General features: G+C 50.8%; 6 protein-coding genes across 6 annotated transcripts; 3 read left to right on the forward strand and 3 right to left on the reverse strand.

Annotated features, from left to right (window-relative positions):
- Positions 1-732: 732 nt before the first annotated feature.
- On the forward strand, positions 733-4,252 carry N7458_010810 (DUF1765 domain-containing protein; the record flags this gene model as incomplete). The annotated part of the gene is made up of 3 exons (XM_056914192.1): positions 733-1,598; positions 1,655-3,229; positions 3,289-4,252. The coding sequence occupies 3 exons, from the start codon at positions 733-735 to the stop codon at positions 4,250-4,252; spliced, it is 3,405 nt and encodes a 1,134-aa protein (XP_056763041.1).
- A 630-nt stretch (positions 4,253-4,882) lies between these two features.
- N7458_010811 (alpha-keto acid decarboxylase family protein) lies at positions 4,883-6,607 on the reverse strand (the record flags this gene model as incomplete). Its single annotated transcript, XM_056914193.1, has 1 exon — positions 4,883-6,607. One exon carries the CDS (start codon positions 6,605-6,607, stop codon positions 4,883-4,885), a length of 1,725 nt encoding a protein of 574 aa, XP_056763042.1.
- Positions 6,608-6,864: 257 nt separating this feature from the next.
- On the forward strand, positions 6,865-9,106 carry N7458_010812 (uncharacterized protein; the record flags this gene model as incomplete). Its single annotated transcript, XM_056914194.1, has 5 exons — positions 6,865-7,016; positions 7,130-7,845; positions 7,913-8,297; positions 8,372-8,660; positions 8,723-9,106. The coding sequence occupies 5 exons, from the start codon at positions 6,865-6,867 to the stop codon at positions 9,104-9,106; spliced, it is 1,926 nt and encodes a 641-aa protein (XP_056763043.1).
- Positions 9,107-10,764: 1,658 nt separating this feature from the next.
- N7458_010813 (uncharacterized protein) lies at positions 10,765-11,863 on the forward strand (the record flags this gene model as incomplete). Its single annotated transcript, XM_056914195.1, has 3 exons — positions 10,765-10,993; positions 11,048-11,777; positions 11,836-11,863. The coding sequence occupies 3 exons, from the start codon at positions 10,765-10,767 to the stop codon at positions 11,861-11,863; spliced, it is 987 nt and encodes a 328-aa protein (XP_056763044.1).
- Positions 11,864-12,792: 929 nt separating this feature from the next.
- On the reverse strand, positions 12,793-14,622 carry N7458_010814 (MFS transporter; the record flags this gene model as incomplete). Its single annotated transcript, XM_056914196.1, has 2 exons — positions 12,793-13,713; positions 13,774-14,622. The coding sequence occupies 2 exons, from the start codon at positions 14,620-14,622 to the stop codon at positions 12,793-12,795; spliced, it is 1,770 nt and encodes a 589-aa protein (XP_056763045.1).
- Positions 14,623-15,504: 882 nt separating this feature from the next.
- Positions 15,505-16,535, reverse strand: N7458_010815 (carbohydrate esterase family 5 protein; the record flags this gene model as incomplete). The annotated part of the gene is made up of 2 exons (XM_056914197.1): positions 15,505-15,864; positions 15,969-16,535. The coding sequence occupies 2 exons, from the start codon at positions 16,533-16,535 to the stop codon at positions 15,505-15,507; spliced, it is 927 nt and encodes a 308-aa protein (XP_056763046.1).
- Between the last annotated feature and the right edge of the window lie 375 nt (positions 16,536-16,910).

Genomic DNA, 16,910 nt, shown 5'->3' on the forward strand with positions numbered 1-16,910 from the left:
TCGTCTCGTTCCATTTCCATTTTCTTTTCTTCCCCTTGTAACCTCATTTATTGATCTCCACTTGCTCCCTCCTCCTCCCCCACTCCCCTTCCCTCCACGCTTCAATTATTTCCACCGAATTGATACACCCTCGCTTCCAAGCCACTGTTCCTGCTTCCGTTCCTGCCCTTCCCCGCCTCTCTCCATCTCTCCAACTCCGTCCCCGACAAAGTCCAACGACAATCCCAAACAAAACGGAGATCCCTTCTTCGGACCCTGTCGAAAACTCGAAACGACTACCCGTTCAGCTCCTTAGCCTGTCGATCAGTTGCTGATTTGGTGTCCGTGGCGCCCTTCCTAAGTGGGTGTGCAGCTGCGTCGACGATCGATCTATCGTTCACTAGACCGACTTCTTTGCTGAATGTGCGCTGGTCGGCTAGCAGACGAACCTATCCGTTGCTAGCTCGCGCCCGTGTGACTGGTCACTACCCTCGAGTCGGACTGATCGAGCCTGCTTTCTGGAGGAGGGTTGAATTCTTGTCATTCTTCCCCGTTTAGCAATGCTGCGCGTCTAAGCAGAACCGACCTTACAACCACCAAAACGACAGGACTCAAACTCGGTGTGCATGGAGGAGCTGGTCTTCTTCGACACCCATTCTCGCGTTCTGTCTGCGGTGCCCCCAGGGGAAATGTGAATTCGTCGATAGCTATTACCCTAACTCGATTCCCCTCTCCTTCCCGAGCTCCTAGACCATGTCTTCGCCCTTTCTCAAGATAACGACGACGACCACGAGCAGCACCTACCCAGACGACGACAACAATGCCTTGCTTTCGCGTGCCGCGAGCTATACCGACCTCCCGAGTCAATCCCCGGAATCCGGTCCTCCGGGCTTGAGACGAACCTTCTCCGACTATGCAGTACCCACCCTCTCCTATTCGCCGACAAAGGAGACCGTGGCCGCAGGCAAGGATATTCTGCGTCGGACATCCCTTCGCTCGAAAAAGAAACCCGAGAAGTCGCCCGCCGCCGTTTCCCACTTTACACTGTCTTCCTCGGAAGATCTCAAGGACGCGGACGCGCAGGATGTGACCGCGACGAAGATGCCGGAAACGAGGGCGCCCGAACCTGTAGCTCGGCCATTAGTAAAGAACCGTTCCATGTCTGGGCGGATCGTCAATTTGGCACGGAAGCCATGGGGGTCCTCGTCCCGATCACCTTCCCCGGCAGCGAAGAGGAGTAAACAACGAGTCGAAGAACAATCTCCTACTCGGTCGAGTGGACGCAAGACGGAATCGGCTGATGCGGATGGGGCGCAGCCTTCGCGCAGGCGAACGGTGCTATACAAACGGCCACGCCGGCCAATGGTAGCGGTGGTGACAAAGGGGAATTCGGACTCTCCAGATTCACCCAACAGTCCGTCGCACTCATTACGAAACCGGACTTCTTTCGAGAAATTTACAGCCTCTCTCTCCGTGTCAACTCCGGTTCTCCCGCCTATGCCAAAGGGAGCCGTCGCAACCGTGGCGTCCTTTACAAACAACAGCAGCACGGTTGAGCATTCGCGTAAGAAGGATGAATTGTGGGGCATATTCCGTGGCCTTGAAGCTGATTTCCAAAAGTGAGTAAGAAGAGACATCTAGTTCTTACTCAATTGCTCATTAAGATTACCCGCAGGTTTCAATCCAAATCGAGCTCACTGAAAGCTAATGTCATTCGCTCCTCTTTGCTCCCTTTTCTTGGCCGCCATCACCTTCACGCCTCCTGCAAGAACCTCAGACCCGAAGATTTGGATCGCCGGGTCAATATTCTCAACAAGTGGTGGATTGGGATGTTGGAGATGCTCAATGGCAAGAACAATCAATCGATATCTGGGACTGACCGGCCAGTTTTCCTCGAGGCGGTGGTGGGTATTATGACCCGACCAGAATGGCGGATCCCATTCCCTACTGCCCAGCAGAGCGATGGACCTACGGATTCGCTTAAATACGCCTCGACCTCAGTATCGGAGACCTCTGACGGGTCAGGTTCATCTGGATCGGACTTTCTGGTTGAGTCCATTCACCACAATATTCGCAATGTCTTTGTCCAGAATCTTCTGTCCCAAATGGCATTTGTGGTGGAGCGAATGTCGATGAGACACGCACCGGCCAGTTTGGTAGCTTTCTGTGGAAAAGCGTGTGCATATGCCTTCTTTTTTTGCCCAGGAGTCGCAGATATCATGGTCCGACTGTGGAACACCTCTCCCACTGTTTTCCGCCGTATCCTGGCCGAGAACCCCCAGTCTCGCGCTGGGAACATGCGTGCTTTTACACAGGAACTGGCTCTGAGCTTTCCTATGGCACTTCGACCTTTGGCTTTCCATTCACATACACCTTTGCTCCGGTATATGCGACACAAGCCCGAGCCACCCTTGAATACAACCAATATCTCATGGCATGGCCCTTGGATTGCACGCTGGTGCGGACGCGACACAGATTTGTTCTTTGTCTTTGTGAAGTACATCCATATTCTGTACGCAGAGTACATGCCCCCAGAGACGGAAAAGGCGAGGAGAATGTTCGCACCTGGACTGCTTCTAGTTCATGCGCAACTTTTGATTGCCATCGAGGATACGATCTACAAGCAGTCCCTGCATCAGCCGGAAACCACTCACGCAGCAGCAGCAATCACTTTTGACGATTTCATTGAATCGCCAGACGCGTCTGCTTCTCACTCCCTCGCAGGTAGTAGGAACAGCTATCGATTCATGGCGGAGAATCGGTTGATCATTCTTCTCCGGGACCTGCTCTCAGAATCCTCTGCCGAGCCTAATCGCGCACGACTGCTCTATGCGGAGACTTTCTGTAGCCTACTTAAGGTTGCTGCTCAAAGAATCTCTCTTTTCGATCATAATGCCTGCTTCCTTCTCTGCGATTTCCTGGAAGAAGTTATTTCGATAATCACACGATATGCACAGTCCATTGAGACCGAATTGTTCGATTGGAGCTTCTGGTTAGAGGTTTGTCGGCAGATGATGCAAAGCCATAATTCGCTGACCGAGGTGCGCGTGTTCTCCTTCATCTACAGCATCTGGGGTACCTGGGCTGCGACAGAGGGGCGGAAGGCGAGTCTCTGCTTAGGCTTTTTGTTGTCTGAGCCTGTTTTCTACCATTATTTCAATCATTGGAGTCCGATGGTGCGCGCCTACTATCACCGTGTTTTGTGCTGGAGGATCGGTCGTTTCAACGGGGACCCCTCACCGCTTGACTCGTGAGTATACAATTTCCCTTTTTGGTCTGAAAACATCCTTGCTAACAATATCCTCCCAGAACGATATATGAGACGCTATCTGAGAGGTTGCTACGGGTTTGGGAGTACTATATTGGATTCCAATCCAAGGCTGAGGAGGGGCTCACTGCTCCGCTGTCGTCTGCTCCTTGCACCCCAGCTCCGGGGCGGCGGATAATCATCATTAGGTGTGATAATCAGCTGTCTCCGGTCAACCTTTTTGTCTCGTTTGATCGAGTTGTCCCGCCGGTCCCCCCTGATCAAGTCACGTCACATCGGAGATCTAGCTCTGCGGACTCGAACGGCTCAGACGGCCAGCCACCTAAGCGGCGATGGGGCCTGCTTCGCTCCATGTTCGGCAGTTCGGCTAAACCCGATGCTGCAGGTGGCAGTAGTTCAGACGAGTCTGACAGTGGTGTCACGGATCTGACAGTGACTCCAGACAGCAAATGCATGGACGAGCATGAGAAAACCCCAAACCACAGTTCAGATGAGCTCGTTCGACCCAAGACTCCGCACCAGCCGTATTTCTTCAAGTTTTCTCTGGAATGGATGGACCGGCCAAATTGGCCTACCAAGAACAAGCGTCTCTTTACACCCTGTCTCCCGGTGGCTTCGCAACTCCACGTGCAGCACTGCCGGTCTCTGTCTGACTCGAAGTCTACCGATTTTGATACCGCATCAGAGAACCTGTCTACTTCGGAGAACACGGCCGATGAAACGCCCACAGAAGAACACGAGACCATTCCAGCACCCTCGTCCCAACTAGCTGCGGACAGCCAACCCAGGACACCCACCATGAAGAACTCTCCCCTTCCCAGGCTCCCGGCTCGTCCTACACACGAGTATCTCGTGGCCAGCAAGTACGCTGGCCGCGCTCTGGCAGAGTGGGCACACATTGTCTCCGAATGTGACAGTTTCTTCGCCCGACGCCGCGACGAGGGCGTCCCATCGGATCGCAGGGTCGAAACGCCTAGCCTGGGTGTAGAGAGCTTTCGGAAATAAAAAGGCTCGGCCACTCCTCACTCGGTTGCAACTCGGTCTCATCGAGACCGGAAAATCCACCGCCACGACATCCCTTCCCTATCCAAAATCAGCTTTTCTACGTTTTCCCGTTTGAAGCGACTATAGACGTCATGTGGCTCTTCCTACGGAAGACGCCTTTTAATACTCTTGTTGGCCTTTTCCCTCTTCTTCTTCTTCCTTCTCTCCTTTTCTTCTCTCTCCATTTTGTCATTCTACGATACTGCACCGTGTGCATTGCAGGACCTGGTGGCATAGGATATGGCGTTTCTTCGAGCCTGATTTCCTTTTTTTTTGTTTAACTTTGATGGGTTGGGTTGGCTGCTCTGCTTGTTTTTTTCTTTTCTCTTCCCTTGTTCGGCCACACGTGTCTTTTCCTTTTTTCTCTCTTCTACTTTTCTTTTGTCGAGATACACCTTGGTCGTGGTAATCATAGTGAGATCGCAAGTCAATTGGGATATTCCGGAACTTGAATTTGATTCTTGAATTGTGTTTGAGTTTGAAGCCAACGGCTTCAGTTGTAGACCGAGTATTACATCCCAAACCCATGTTCTGATATGAGCAATTCATCTTAATCTTATAGTAGTTACGTTATCTTCCGTGGCTCTCTCTTCATTGTCCCTGCTCCTGCTTCTCTTCCGCAATTTGCTTATTGAGCAGATACAGCAACGGACCTTGGACATCCTCCCTCTCCATAAAGACCTCGACAATCCGTACTCCACTCCCACTATGCACGCGCTCATTCTTCAAAACCTCCTTCAACTCACCGCACGTCCAAGCCTGGAAAGTACTATTCTTAACCTGCTCCTCATCCGCACCAAAGTAATTTAACGCCTGCGTATGCCGCCAGAAAGGCACATCGTTATACCCCTGCTTCCGGCCATGAATCACCCGTTCAATGGTATACCCCTCGTTATTAATGATGAGAATGAGAATATCCAGTTTCTCCTTAATCATCACGCTGATTTCTTGCGCGGTCATTTGTAAACTGCCGTCGCCGATGATGAGCACGGTTTGATTCTTGGTGCCGGTGGGCTTGTTGAGTTCCCGCTTTGCGATGGCGGCGCCGAGTGTGGCGGGGAGCATGAAGCCGATGGAGAGCCAGGTCACGGCGGTAAAGAGGCGGGATTGCGGGGGCAGTTTGAAGGTGCGGCCGCCGTAGGAGGCGGTGCCTGTTTCGGCGAGGATGATGTCGCCTTCGTTGAAGAGGGGGTTGACCAGGCGGAAGAAATTGGTTTGGGCGATGATGTCTGTGTCTTTGATGTCGGTGGTTGTTACTTGGAGCTTTGGGGGGCCGCTGGCTTGGACGAGGCGGGTGGAGTCGAGAGACTGGAGGAGGTGGGTGAGGACGGTGCTGGAGGATATGTCTCGGTAGATGTCATTTTCGACTTGGATGGTGCTGTCTTTGAATTGGATCGCTGCGGCGGGCTTGGGGACGGTTGAGTAGAAGTAGGTGTTGGTGTCGCTGTAGTGTGGGCCGAATGTCAGGATTAGGTCTGCGGATTCGAAGTATTCTTGTGCGGGCTTGTCGCCGAATGCTGCGGCATAGAGGCCGTACACATTGGGGTGCGACTCGTTCACAAGACCCTTGCCGTAGACGGTTGTCCATGTGGGCCAGTTGGTAGTCTTAATGAGAGAATCAAGTTGGTCTAGGATGCCGAGAGCTCGGCTCTCGCCATCGACAAGGATCAACGGCTTCTTGGCACTATAAAGCCTCTCCAGGATCCGGGCGATCACCTTGGATTCATGGGAGGCACTGGGGGTCACTGGGACACGGATGGGAGTCTTCAGGTTCCCCGCAGAGACAAGAGTCTCACTCATGTCATCGGGAATCTCCAGATACACGGGCCGGCTGTGGATCAGCGCCTGCTGCAAGATCCAATCGATCTTATCCGGCGCCGTGACTGAGTCAATCACATTCGTCTGCGCCGCGGTGATATGCGTGGACATGGCCGCAAAGCGACGATACTCGCCATCGGAGAAGGTATGGTGCATCAAGGCGCGCGAGTTCTGCAGCGGCCGCGGGGGCGTTCCGACAATGTGAACCACAGCAGACCTCTCGGCGTATGCGCCAGCAATGCCGTTGGCCGCAGACAGCTCGCCAACGCCAAAGGTGGTGACCAGCGCAGATAGGCCGTTGATACGGGCATAGCCATCCGCGGCATATGCCGCGTTGAGCTCATTGCAGTTGCCTACCCAGTGTAGACCCGAGGGCACGATATGGTCTAGCAGGCGCAGGTTATAGTCGCCCGGCACGCCGAAGACGGAGCCAACGCCGAGCTGGAGCAGGCGAGTAAAGAGATAGTCACCAAGCTGGATTGAGTCTGGCGAAAACATGGTGAGATTGTATTGGTGGAATATGATTGATCTCAATACAGAGGAAAGCAGAGAAAGGGAGGAAGGAGAGCGTCTTTATACAACTCCGCACTTCAAGTGACTGGACGAGACCCGCACCTGGCCCCCGCTCACGCGTCGCTCTTATCGCCGACTGGCCGGTTCTCCGCCGGTAACCGACTGCTTTTCGCTTTCTTCTCGCTGCCAGCTGCCCCCCAAGTCGAATCCACAGTGCTCGAATATTCACATTCAATGCCTACATGGCCTCGCGACTCGCAGCATGCGAGTCCTGTCGCAAGGCCAAGCTAGCCTGCGACCATCAACAACCGGTGTGTTCGCGCTGCCAGAAGAGTCGTGGCGTGTGTATCTACCGCACGGCCCCATTCAAGCGGCGGCGGGTCGAGAAACCGAGGTAGGATCTTGGACAATCGTAGGGCGCCGTAGGGCGTATCCCGGCACTTCTTACAGTCCCCAGTTCCCCACACAGTCGTGAATACAATGTTAACTTAGTTCGGATCTGCTTAGCGTGCGATCGCCCGATCCATCGCCCTCGTTCGAGCCCCGGCGCAATCTGTATCCGAACCCTGGATACTTGGGCTCGTCGAGTCATGCTGCTATTTTCAAGCATATTACCCCGTCGACAGATGGCGAGCAGAGCACGAGTACCCAACTACTGGGCTCGGACAATGCGAGCTCACAATGGGTGGGAGATAATCATCTGCTGCTGCAGGGCGCAGATATTCTGCGACATCTGTTAACGACCTACTCCTTGTCGGCGATGAAAGATCTCGTCCTGTTCTGGCTGGCCAAAGGTGCGAATTTAGCCCTCGCGGAACCGTTTGTTGCGCAGTGCGCCGAGAGTATTAGTCAACTGTTCACTACGCATGACGAGAATTGGCATCTGGTCTATGCTCAGCGTTTACTACAAAACTCCGCCCGACCGTTGCAGTTTGATGCTTCCGCGGATCTTCAGAGCTTTTCAGCGCAGTTTCTAGATCATCATGCCCGATGGGAAACATTGGGTATTTTCTTTGCAGCCGTCAGCCGAGCGACGATTGATATTCCCTTCTTTCCACTGCTCTACAATACCGAGGAACAGCAGTATACGTTGAGACGCCTTGCCACTAAACTGAGCGACTTTTCGTTGGAAATTTCACTCTCGCTGGATTGTCTTAATGACCTACAGCTGATAGTGCAGTATGAGAACTTTATTGTTCATTCTTACGTGGATGGTGACCAAAGTGAGCCTGGCATCCATGTTGTCGAACGTTCTCCTAATCTGCCCTTCTATCAACTAACTCTGTCAAGGCTACCACACCTGGCGCAAGCTTGGAGACGTAATTTCCTCGACCTTCGCCTTAGGCTATCACGAGAACCTCGAAGCCAAGCCAGAAATCCCACTATTTCTAATGGACTTACGGAAAACGGCCTTTGCCCGGATCTACTCTGCGGACAAGAACATCGCCATTTTCCTTGGCAGACCGCCGCGAATGAACAAACGCTTCTGCCACTTCCAAATTCCTTCTGACGGGACAATATTACGTTCAATCGGATGCCACTTTACCTGGCACCCGGATGCAAGAGCTGGATATAGGGCGGACACGTGTTGGTCCGCTCTTTGTGCTTCCTTGAAAGAGGAGGTTTGGGAATTGCTACAAGACAAGCAGGATGCTGATTGTGTACGGAGAGCAAGGTATTTCGAACTCCTAGTTTTCATGTTATATCGCGATGGCTTAACGACAGAACCGAAAGGCTGATAATATATAGCGTGATCCAACGGAGAGCCGAGGAGCAATGGGAAGCTCTACCACCCCAGTTTCGACTAGAAAGCAGCCTAAAGCAGTGTGCACAGAGCCCATTTGACCGGGACTTTTTAGCACATGTTCGGCTCAACCATTTACATGTCCTATTCTTACTAAGGCTTCTACTTCTCAACACTCTCACCGAGCCCGATATCCCTATCATTGAGACGGCGGGGCAAATGCTTGCTCTCGTGGTTGAGCTCATTCTACTCCGGGATCAATTGACCAATTCTGGGACTGGTCTCATCTGGAAGGTACCTATTCTACCACTAATCGAAACACTTTTCGACCGTAGTGTCTTGGCTAATCCCACTAGGTCGCATACTACGGGCTCCCAGCAGCAGGAATCATCCTCCTAGCACTCCTAAAACAACACTCCCATTCCACACGGGGAATGTCACGAACGAAAATCCTACGGGATCTAAGTGTCTTCGTCGCAGAAGTACAAATCGGCACGATAGTTAAAACCGGGGACGCGAATTATGCGTTGCTGTCTAAAGCCACGCAAACAATGCAGCGGTTTCTGGACTCATTTAATTCGGATGCTGGACAGCCTCACGATGGAGGGTCCGATGATGCAAATGAGGATTGGGCGGCTTTGCTCAGTCAGGATTTGTGGGATTTCGAGGCCGGATTTTGGCAGAGTTTGGCTGATCATCCGTCGCTTTTGGTGCTGGATCCGCCGTTGCCGAATGTGTGATAGCTTTATGGACCGGAATTCGCTTAGTGTCACTCTCAGTCTTGCGAGCCTGGTCCTCTTTACTTTCTTGCTCTCTCCTGCTCGTTGAATCATGGCGAAATTCTTCAGTATGCTTACACCGGCCCCACACCACTTTGACCTTTCCAAGATTCCTCTTTACCATCTCCCAGGCCGCTGCGGATTCTGCGGAACGGCCATATCCTTTAATTGTCTCATGACCGTGAGGAACGTTTGTAGACAGCGGTCGAATACTCCAGTCCAATCCTCGAGACCTTTAGTCCAGTTATCGAACTTATCGATTAGAAGCCAGATCTTGAATGGTTGCTTCTTTAGCGAGGAATAGTGCTTTCTAATGCATGGACATAATAGACCCTGAAGCCCTGACACAGACTCGATGAAAGTAGAGTAGTCAGATAGGTCATGCCCGGCTACTCGACTACTGAACAAGGACGATGCGAGTATAAGATCCTTCTGCCGATCATGTAACACCCCGCGGTCAGATCATGGTGTCGTTTGATTCTGTAAACAAAATCTAGTAAAAAATGACGTGGAAAGATCAACGTGGTCATCTGTGCCATTTGACTTTGTTTTATCCACTTCTCTTGTAAGTATCCGAGAAAAACAAACCGGAAGAGACATGAACATAATTCGTACCCAAATTATGTACCCCCATGGTTCAAACGGACGTACAAAAATAGACAGCCCGTCGTTGGCCCGATTGCGGAGTTGGGATCCACCGATTACATTTGCACTTCATCATTAACCCCCTCACAACCCCGTTCGATTGCTTTGTTTCTTTTTGTCTACAACAGGTTTTGAATCAACATTTTTGGTCTCAAAACTCGAGATTATATCCGTATAGGTCCGACGAGGTCTGTTCCCGTGAGCCGATAATTCTTGCGAATAGTATTCATGACTCGCTTAGTTTCAGATTGACAGAGCTGGGACTTAAAAGGCTTAACTGAATAGAGGCGCAAATGTAAAGAAAAACTATCCCATTATTAATCGTATGATTGATTGATGTGAATCAGAAAGAACCACCCGATTTCCTCAGCCACGAGTCAACCGATTTGCGGTACTACAAGTCAAGGCCTCGGATATCGTGGGGGGAGCGAGGGCCTTCCATGTCTACGTCTTAGCTCTTGTTGGGTCTGGACTACTTGTAAACCCAATAAGCAACATTGTCAACAAGGATCAGAGACATTCTGGTTAGATCCCAGGGATCCTACCGCTTACATCCGTTGAATACTCGATCTAGCCAATGATTACACGCAAATCCAGGCGGCATTTGAGCTGCGAGCCGTGGTAAGCGAGGTCGCCACCAGCACCGCGCTAACAATTGCACTGTTCTGGTTAATGTGGAAAGATATTACGATGCAAGTTGTCGCTGGGGCTCAACAGTAGCAGATCCCTGATCATTTCATGGGATCCAAGGCTACGAATGACGTCTACTATCACGTCCGTATTGCTTTCCGGATATCGGGTCCCATTTTCTTGGAATGAATAATATTCTTTTGCCTCTCCCCAGGTATAAAATTGTGTTAAATTCCTCCGTAACAGATTCTAGTTTTTACTTCAAGCATCTCTGTTTTTCATTGTTCTCGGACAAGTAATCATCTAGTCACGGTCGCTTTTCATCTAAATTCCAAACTTAAAACATGAGGAGCTTCTTTAATATTGCGGCCTTTACTGCCGGTGCCCAGGCTCTTGTCCCTCGTGGTAGCAGCTGCTGCTTCCATTTAACCGCCTCCGGTGGTTCATCTGGTCCTGTTGGACAACTTAGTGATGGGCAGAACCGTATCGGTGACAATAGTCTGTCCCCTGCGCAGTTTTGTATCGACTCTGGTTCTATCACTGATGGAAGCGGTCGTGGTTGCATCCTCACACGTAAGTGATACAATGAATTGATAAAGGGATCAAATCCGCTAACGAGTCTACCAGCACCCACTACCCAATTCCAATGTGACGTGGGTGCCACTCCTACTCCAGGATTCTCTATCAATTCCTCTGGCATGCTGGAGTTCCAGGGCAACACCAACTTTATTGCCTGCGAGACTGGTCAGAACGGTGGCTTGAACATCCATACCACCGCAAGCTCCGCTCTCAGCCAGTGCAAGACTATCCAATTGACGGCCGACTCGTGCGTACCTCCTGCACCAACTACCCCCGCTCAACCACCCCCAGCCGCGACCACCTCGGCTGCTAGTAACGGATGTGGCACTACGTTGAACTCGGGACAATTTGAATTCCCTCACTTGATCATCCCCATTGACTCGTCCTCTCCCAACACTGCCTTTGGGACCCAGTTCAATGGCAAGGTGACATCGTCCGTGTCGAGCATCTTCAACTTTGATATTCCCCGGTCAGACTCGGGCAAGACCTGCAGCTTGGTCTTCCTGTTCCCGAAACAGGCAGATCTTCAGACCTCGTCCTTTACCTTTAGTGGTGATGGTAAGATTGATTTTGCTGCGTTGTCCCAGGCTGCCACTAGCTCCACTACCTTCAACAATGCTCCTTCTGTCTCCAAGGATCTCGGCACAATCACTGTCTCGCCTGGCAACTCATTTGTTGTCTCCACCTTCTCTTGCCCGGCTGGTCAGACCGTGGCTTTTGAGATGAAGAATGCTGGAAGCACTAGTCTCGAATTCTTCGAAGACTTCAACCCCTCTCCGTGAGTGTCACCGCCCCCGATTGTGGCTATGATAGAATTTTTGCTAACCCAATCATAGCATTGGTCTTTTCATCACGGTTTGCTAAATCAGTAGACGTCGGTGTCTTATGGAAATTTATCAGGTAATTATGCATGTATATGCATGCTGCTTTATTCTATGCGATTCAACATGTTTCATCAACCTACCGCACAATAATTACTTTATGTCCGCTCCAGTGATATTTCACCACTGTTTTGACCAATTTCTCAATTTGTGATTTCGTCTCATCTTCCAAAAGCTCATGTAATTAATTCGTGAATTGAGTCTATTGGAGGGAGGTGGTGTTTTCTTGAGGTGGACGACTTATTGATGAAACCCCCGGAGTAGAGGAAGAGAGGTGATACTTTGATTCGAATTTCTTCTATCTATCATCTGGGGATCTAGAAAATAGTTGAAATAGTACGAGAAGGTTTATTAAATCAGATAAGCGAGAAATAGAGATGGTTTCGCCGTCCAGCACCTAGTATCGGTCTGCTCCGCATTTCCGTAATTTGAGTGGTAGTGGGCTCATTGCTCGTTTTCCAGATCAAGCAGAATCATATAGGTACACAAAGTCCAAACGCTTCCGGAACTAACCCCGCTCTCTTCTTGTCTCGTGCTGCTTCAGGCGAAGACTTTGGGTAAGATAAATACATCGTTCAGTTCAGATCAATGTCAATAATAAGTCTCCACAGACCTTTGGTTTAATGCCAGTGGTAATTATCATTTTCTTAGCGCTTTCTGATTCACAGAGAGCCCCCCAAAGTATAAAGGTTTCGCATGACTCCACTGTTGGCAGCACAAGAGAAACCCGTGGTATTTTCAGTGAGTGAGTGGAAACATATTAAATTAATTGATATCTTGAAACACGCTCTATTACATTCATAACACATTCAAAACCTCCCAATATCACACCATTTATTAATCATTCTTCACACATCAGACAAGCAAGGCATCTCAAGCCTTAGGTATCAATGAGGCACACAGACCAGCTTTTCACTCATCAGAGAGGGCAAACTTGCTCATAGAGCGGAGTCGAGCACCATAGTAGTAAAGCAACCAGATTCCGATAATGCCAATCACACTCAGACCACCAAGCAGACTGGTACCCCGAGCAACACCGAGGTTGCCAAACAAAGGATGAGCAAACAAGACACTACCGCAAGCCAAGGCACTGCGGAAGAAATCGTTTGCAGCGAACAGGCTAGCAGCGTACATCGGATAAGTCAATGGAATGTAGACGAACAAGCACTGCATGACGATGAAGACTGTCGCACCATAGATGGTGATGCCGATGGTGGGAACGATCCAATGAATCGAGGCACGGGCCGTCCAGGCAAAGAGGAACAGGCCAATAGTGGGTCCGACAGAAGCTGGCAGCGCCGGGATCAGACGAGCCTCCTGAACCGGGAATCCGAAGCGTGCAATGCGGGGGTTCATCCAGAAGTAGAGGTAGGAGAAGTAGACTGCAATACCGATGATGCAAGAAACCAGGATACACAGGAAGACTAGACCAACTTGACCGAGATTCATGTTGTAATCGACAGGGTAGACCAGGGGGAACACCTCGAAGAAGGAGTAGTAGATTCCGTAGATGATAGCAGTGTAGATCTGAACGAAGAGGACGGCAGGATCCTTGATAGTAATTTCCAAAGGCTTGATCAAGGCGTCGACGGCAACATCTGAGATCTTCATGTTGCGCTGATCAATCTCGGACTGGGACAGGAAGCGGTCATTGTTGTAGATCTTGCGAAGACGCGCAGCACGACGTAGGAGGATCGTTGCGGAGCTAGTCTCGGGAAGGAAGAAGAACATCAGGATGAACACAGGGGAAGACATCCAGATGGATTCAAAGAGGGACCAGCGCCAAGTCTCAGCGGGGACTGCGAAGCCACTGATGAGAGGACCAAGGGCAGGCTATATGATGATGTTAGTATCCAAAAGTGAGATAGTTTTGAGGGCCAGAATTCCACTTACACCGCAATAAGCTGCTGCTACCCATGACATCATGGCATAAGGAAGAGAAATGAGGCTGTACATATCTCCAATTGAAGCTCCTCCGGAAGCGAGACACGGGGAGCCGAAGAATCCCTGCAGGAATCGGAGCACCATCAGCCCGGGGAAGTTACCCACGAAAGCGGTGGGAATGGAAATGATAACAAAGAGGAACATAGTGACAATATAGACAGGATTGCGGCCAATGACTGGGATCTCGCTGAGAGGCGAGAAGGCCAGAGGTCCGGTTCCATATCCAAGGACGTACAATGACAATCCGAGTGTAGCAACCAGATCACTGACGCCGAATTCCGCCATAATCCCCGCCACGGAGGATGTATAGATTGCAGAAGTTGTGTAGACCACGAATGTATAAAGACAGATGAGTGTCGTGATCAAGACACGCTTCTTATTCGACCAGTTGTGTGGATTCTCGGCGTCATCGGTATAGTACCAATCGACCAGGATAGCACCATCCTTGGTCTTTTTGGGCTGAATGGGAATGGACTTGATCTTTTCAATTTCATGTTGCTCATCAGCTTCAAGGCGCGCTTCTGTGAAGGGAAGAGAGTTTTGAGTTGATGCACGACTGATAGCCTCGCTAGTTGCATCCAAGCCTTGCGGCTCGGGTTGCGGCTCGGGTTGCTGCTCGGGTTGCTGCTCAGTCTTCTCGGGGTCGGCTATCGTTGCAGCGTCCGAGTCGTTTAATAGTCGAAGCCATGTCTCGGGTAGCTTAAAATCGGCCTTCTCTTCGGGATATTGGAAGTATTTGTTTTTCGTCAGATATCGAACTAATTGCCCAAAGGCGGCTTCTCGAATAACAGATGCCATCGAGGTGTACCGTGATATGCGAGTATGCTTTGTAAGGCGATCAGATGGGGTGGGTCCTCTCGATGCTCGAGGAGATGATTGGCTGGTTGAAAAATGGAGCTTTTGGCTTTGGACGAAGGCACCAGAAGGATTGCCAGATGAATTGTTGATGATGAAATGATAAAAGAGGATATGTGGTAGAGCATGGCTTCTTTTATAACCTGTTAATCTATGATAGAATTCGAGTGATCCGTAACGTGCGTTAACCCCGATTCGAATCCTTTCGATCCTAACGCGATCATAACGTTAAGGTGTGGGACATGCTGTAAGCAAGATTATTATTCGACGAATTATAAATCAGGTTGGTCTGTTTCGAACCCATGGAAGCCCAATAGATATTATTCATCTCCTTAGAAATCCAGATCTGCACCCAATCACCATCCCTGTCATCGAACAAGGCTGTCCTCGAGGATCCACTATGTCGATACTCTTGCATGTCGTAATTGCCCCGAGCCCCGAACGACGGACGCCTCTTATCTCCGTGGCGCGATCCGCGAAAAGTCTCCGTCAAGCAAACTCGAGGACGAATATTCGGCAGAGGACGAAAATTCGGCAGACCGAATATTCGTCCTACAGTGCTGACAATTCAAAATCTCACTGGATTTTGGCTTGTCTTGGCGTGATTGCATCCATGTGGTGATTCATTCCAAGTCTTTCTGAAACTTTATCGCCGTCGGCCATACATAGCCTTATGGCCTAAGCCCGATTCCTTTCGTGTCTGAGAGGCTCAATTGACTCATCTAACATACAGATCCAGCTCATATCCACCCTTCCAAAACATCATAGGCCCTCTCTTCTCCACACAGAATCCAACCGTTTATCATTTCAGGTAGCCCGGATGACTCAGGAGGAAGTCGAAAGCCCGGCAGCCTCGATGAGAAACTGTGCTGCTTCTTTGGCGTCGCTGCCATAAGACAAGTGCGCCATCACGTTAAATCCATTCTCGCAGACGGGGTCACCGCTAGCACAGTACTCCTTGACCTTGCCACTGGCTAGCTTACCAACGGCCTGAGTCTTGAAGGGGTCGCCGAAGAGCACGGCACCGGTAACCTCTGCGCTGAGGCGGGACGCGGCGTTGTGGACGACCATCGAGCCTTGCGAGTAACCACCCAGCACCACCTTGGTATCGGGACACTGCTTGAGAGCAGTCTCGACCAGGTTCGCCATGATAGGGCCACCATTGGCGCCAAGTGCCACGTTGCTCTGATTTCAATTTCGTCCGTCAGTTGATTTCGACCCACTAACCTCCCATGCAAGCATGACTAGATATCACACTCAGGGGAATAGGGAATAACGGGTAGACTTACTTCGGCAGTCGCAGCATATGTCACGCCCTGAACATTGACCTTGTTGCCAGTCAATGACTTCAACTGAGTAGCCACGGGGGGCCCAACGACCGAACCCATGTTGCCTAGTTCGTCGCTACCGCGAGCGAAAATAAAGGTAAGCTCCTTGCAGCTAGCCTTATCGATGACGTCGTTAGCAGTAATCGAGCCTGTAAGCTGCCGCTTAGACAGGCCTCCCAGCAAGCTGCTGATACCGGAGCTGGAGGAGGAATCACTCAGACCTGAGCCCAGGCTGGGAATCAGAGACGCCAGCGCACCCAGGCCGCTGTCGCTGCTCGATCCACCAAGGGAACCGAGACTACTGAGGTCGCCGGGGCCGCTGCTAGAGCTAGGCAGGAGAGAGGCCAGAGCACCCAGACCACTCTCGCTGCCAGATCCTCCCAGTGAACCAAGTCCACTGAGACCGCTGCCGGAGCTTGGGATGAGGGAGGATAGAGCACCCAGACCGCCAAACTGGCGGTTCTCAATGGTTTTGGTGGGCGCCCCTAGGGCAGCACCGACCAGGGAGAGAGCGACGACGGTCTTCATGATGACAAAAGAACGAGAGAATAGTGTAGAGAAAGCAAGAGACCAGCTCTTCTAGAGGAGATGTAACTCGATAACGAAGGTATGAACGAACTGAATTGAAGGCACTTGAAGCACACTCTCCCAGCGACCGGATGACCACTTTTATACCCTTTCTTCCTCAATTTTCGAAACATCTCACTCTTCTCAACCGAGGATGATCTAATGTTACCATTTCCTCTTCAAATCCTCTTCAAAATGTCCTGAAGTACGTCGACCCAAGGTCGGGTCTACAATTGTATACCTGATATGGACCAATCGGGTAATTGACAAGGCCACTGAAACGGTGGACCCTGTTTCACCGTCCGATGTTTCACCGTGCGACAGGGTAACCGGACA

Source organism: Penicillium daleae (genome assembly GCF_028827525.1).
Source record: "Penicillium daleae strain IBT 16125 chromosome Unknown utg000008l_segment0_segment0, whole genome shotgun sequence".
In the NCBI taxonomy this organism is placed as follows: Eukaryota; Fungi; Ascomycota; class Eurotiomycetes; order Eurotiales; family Aspergillaceae; genus Penicillium; species Penicillium daleae.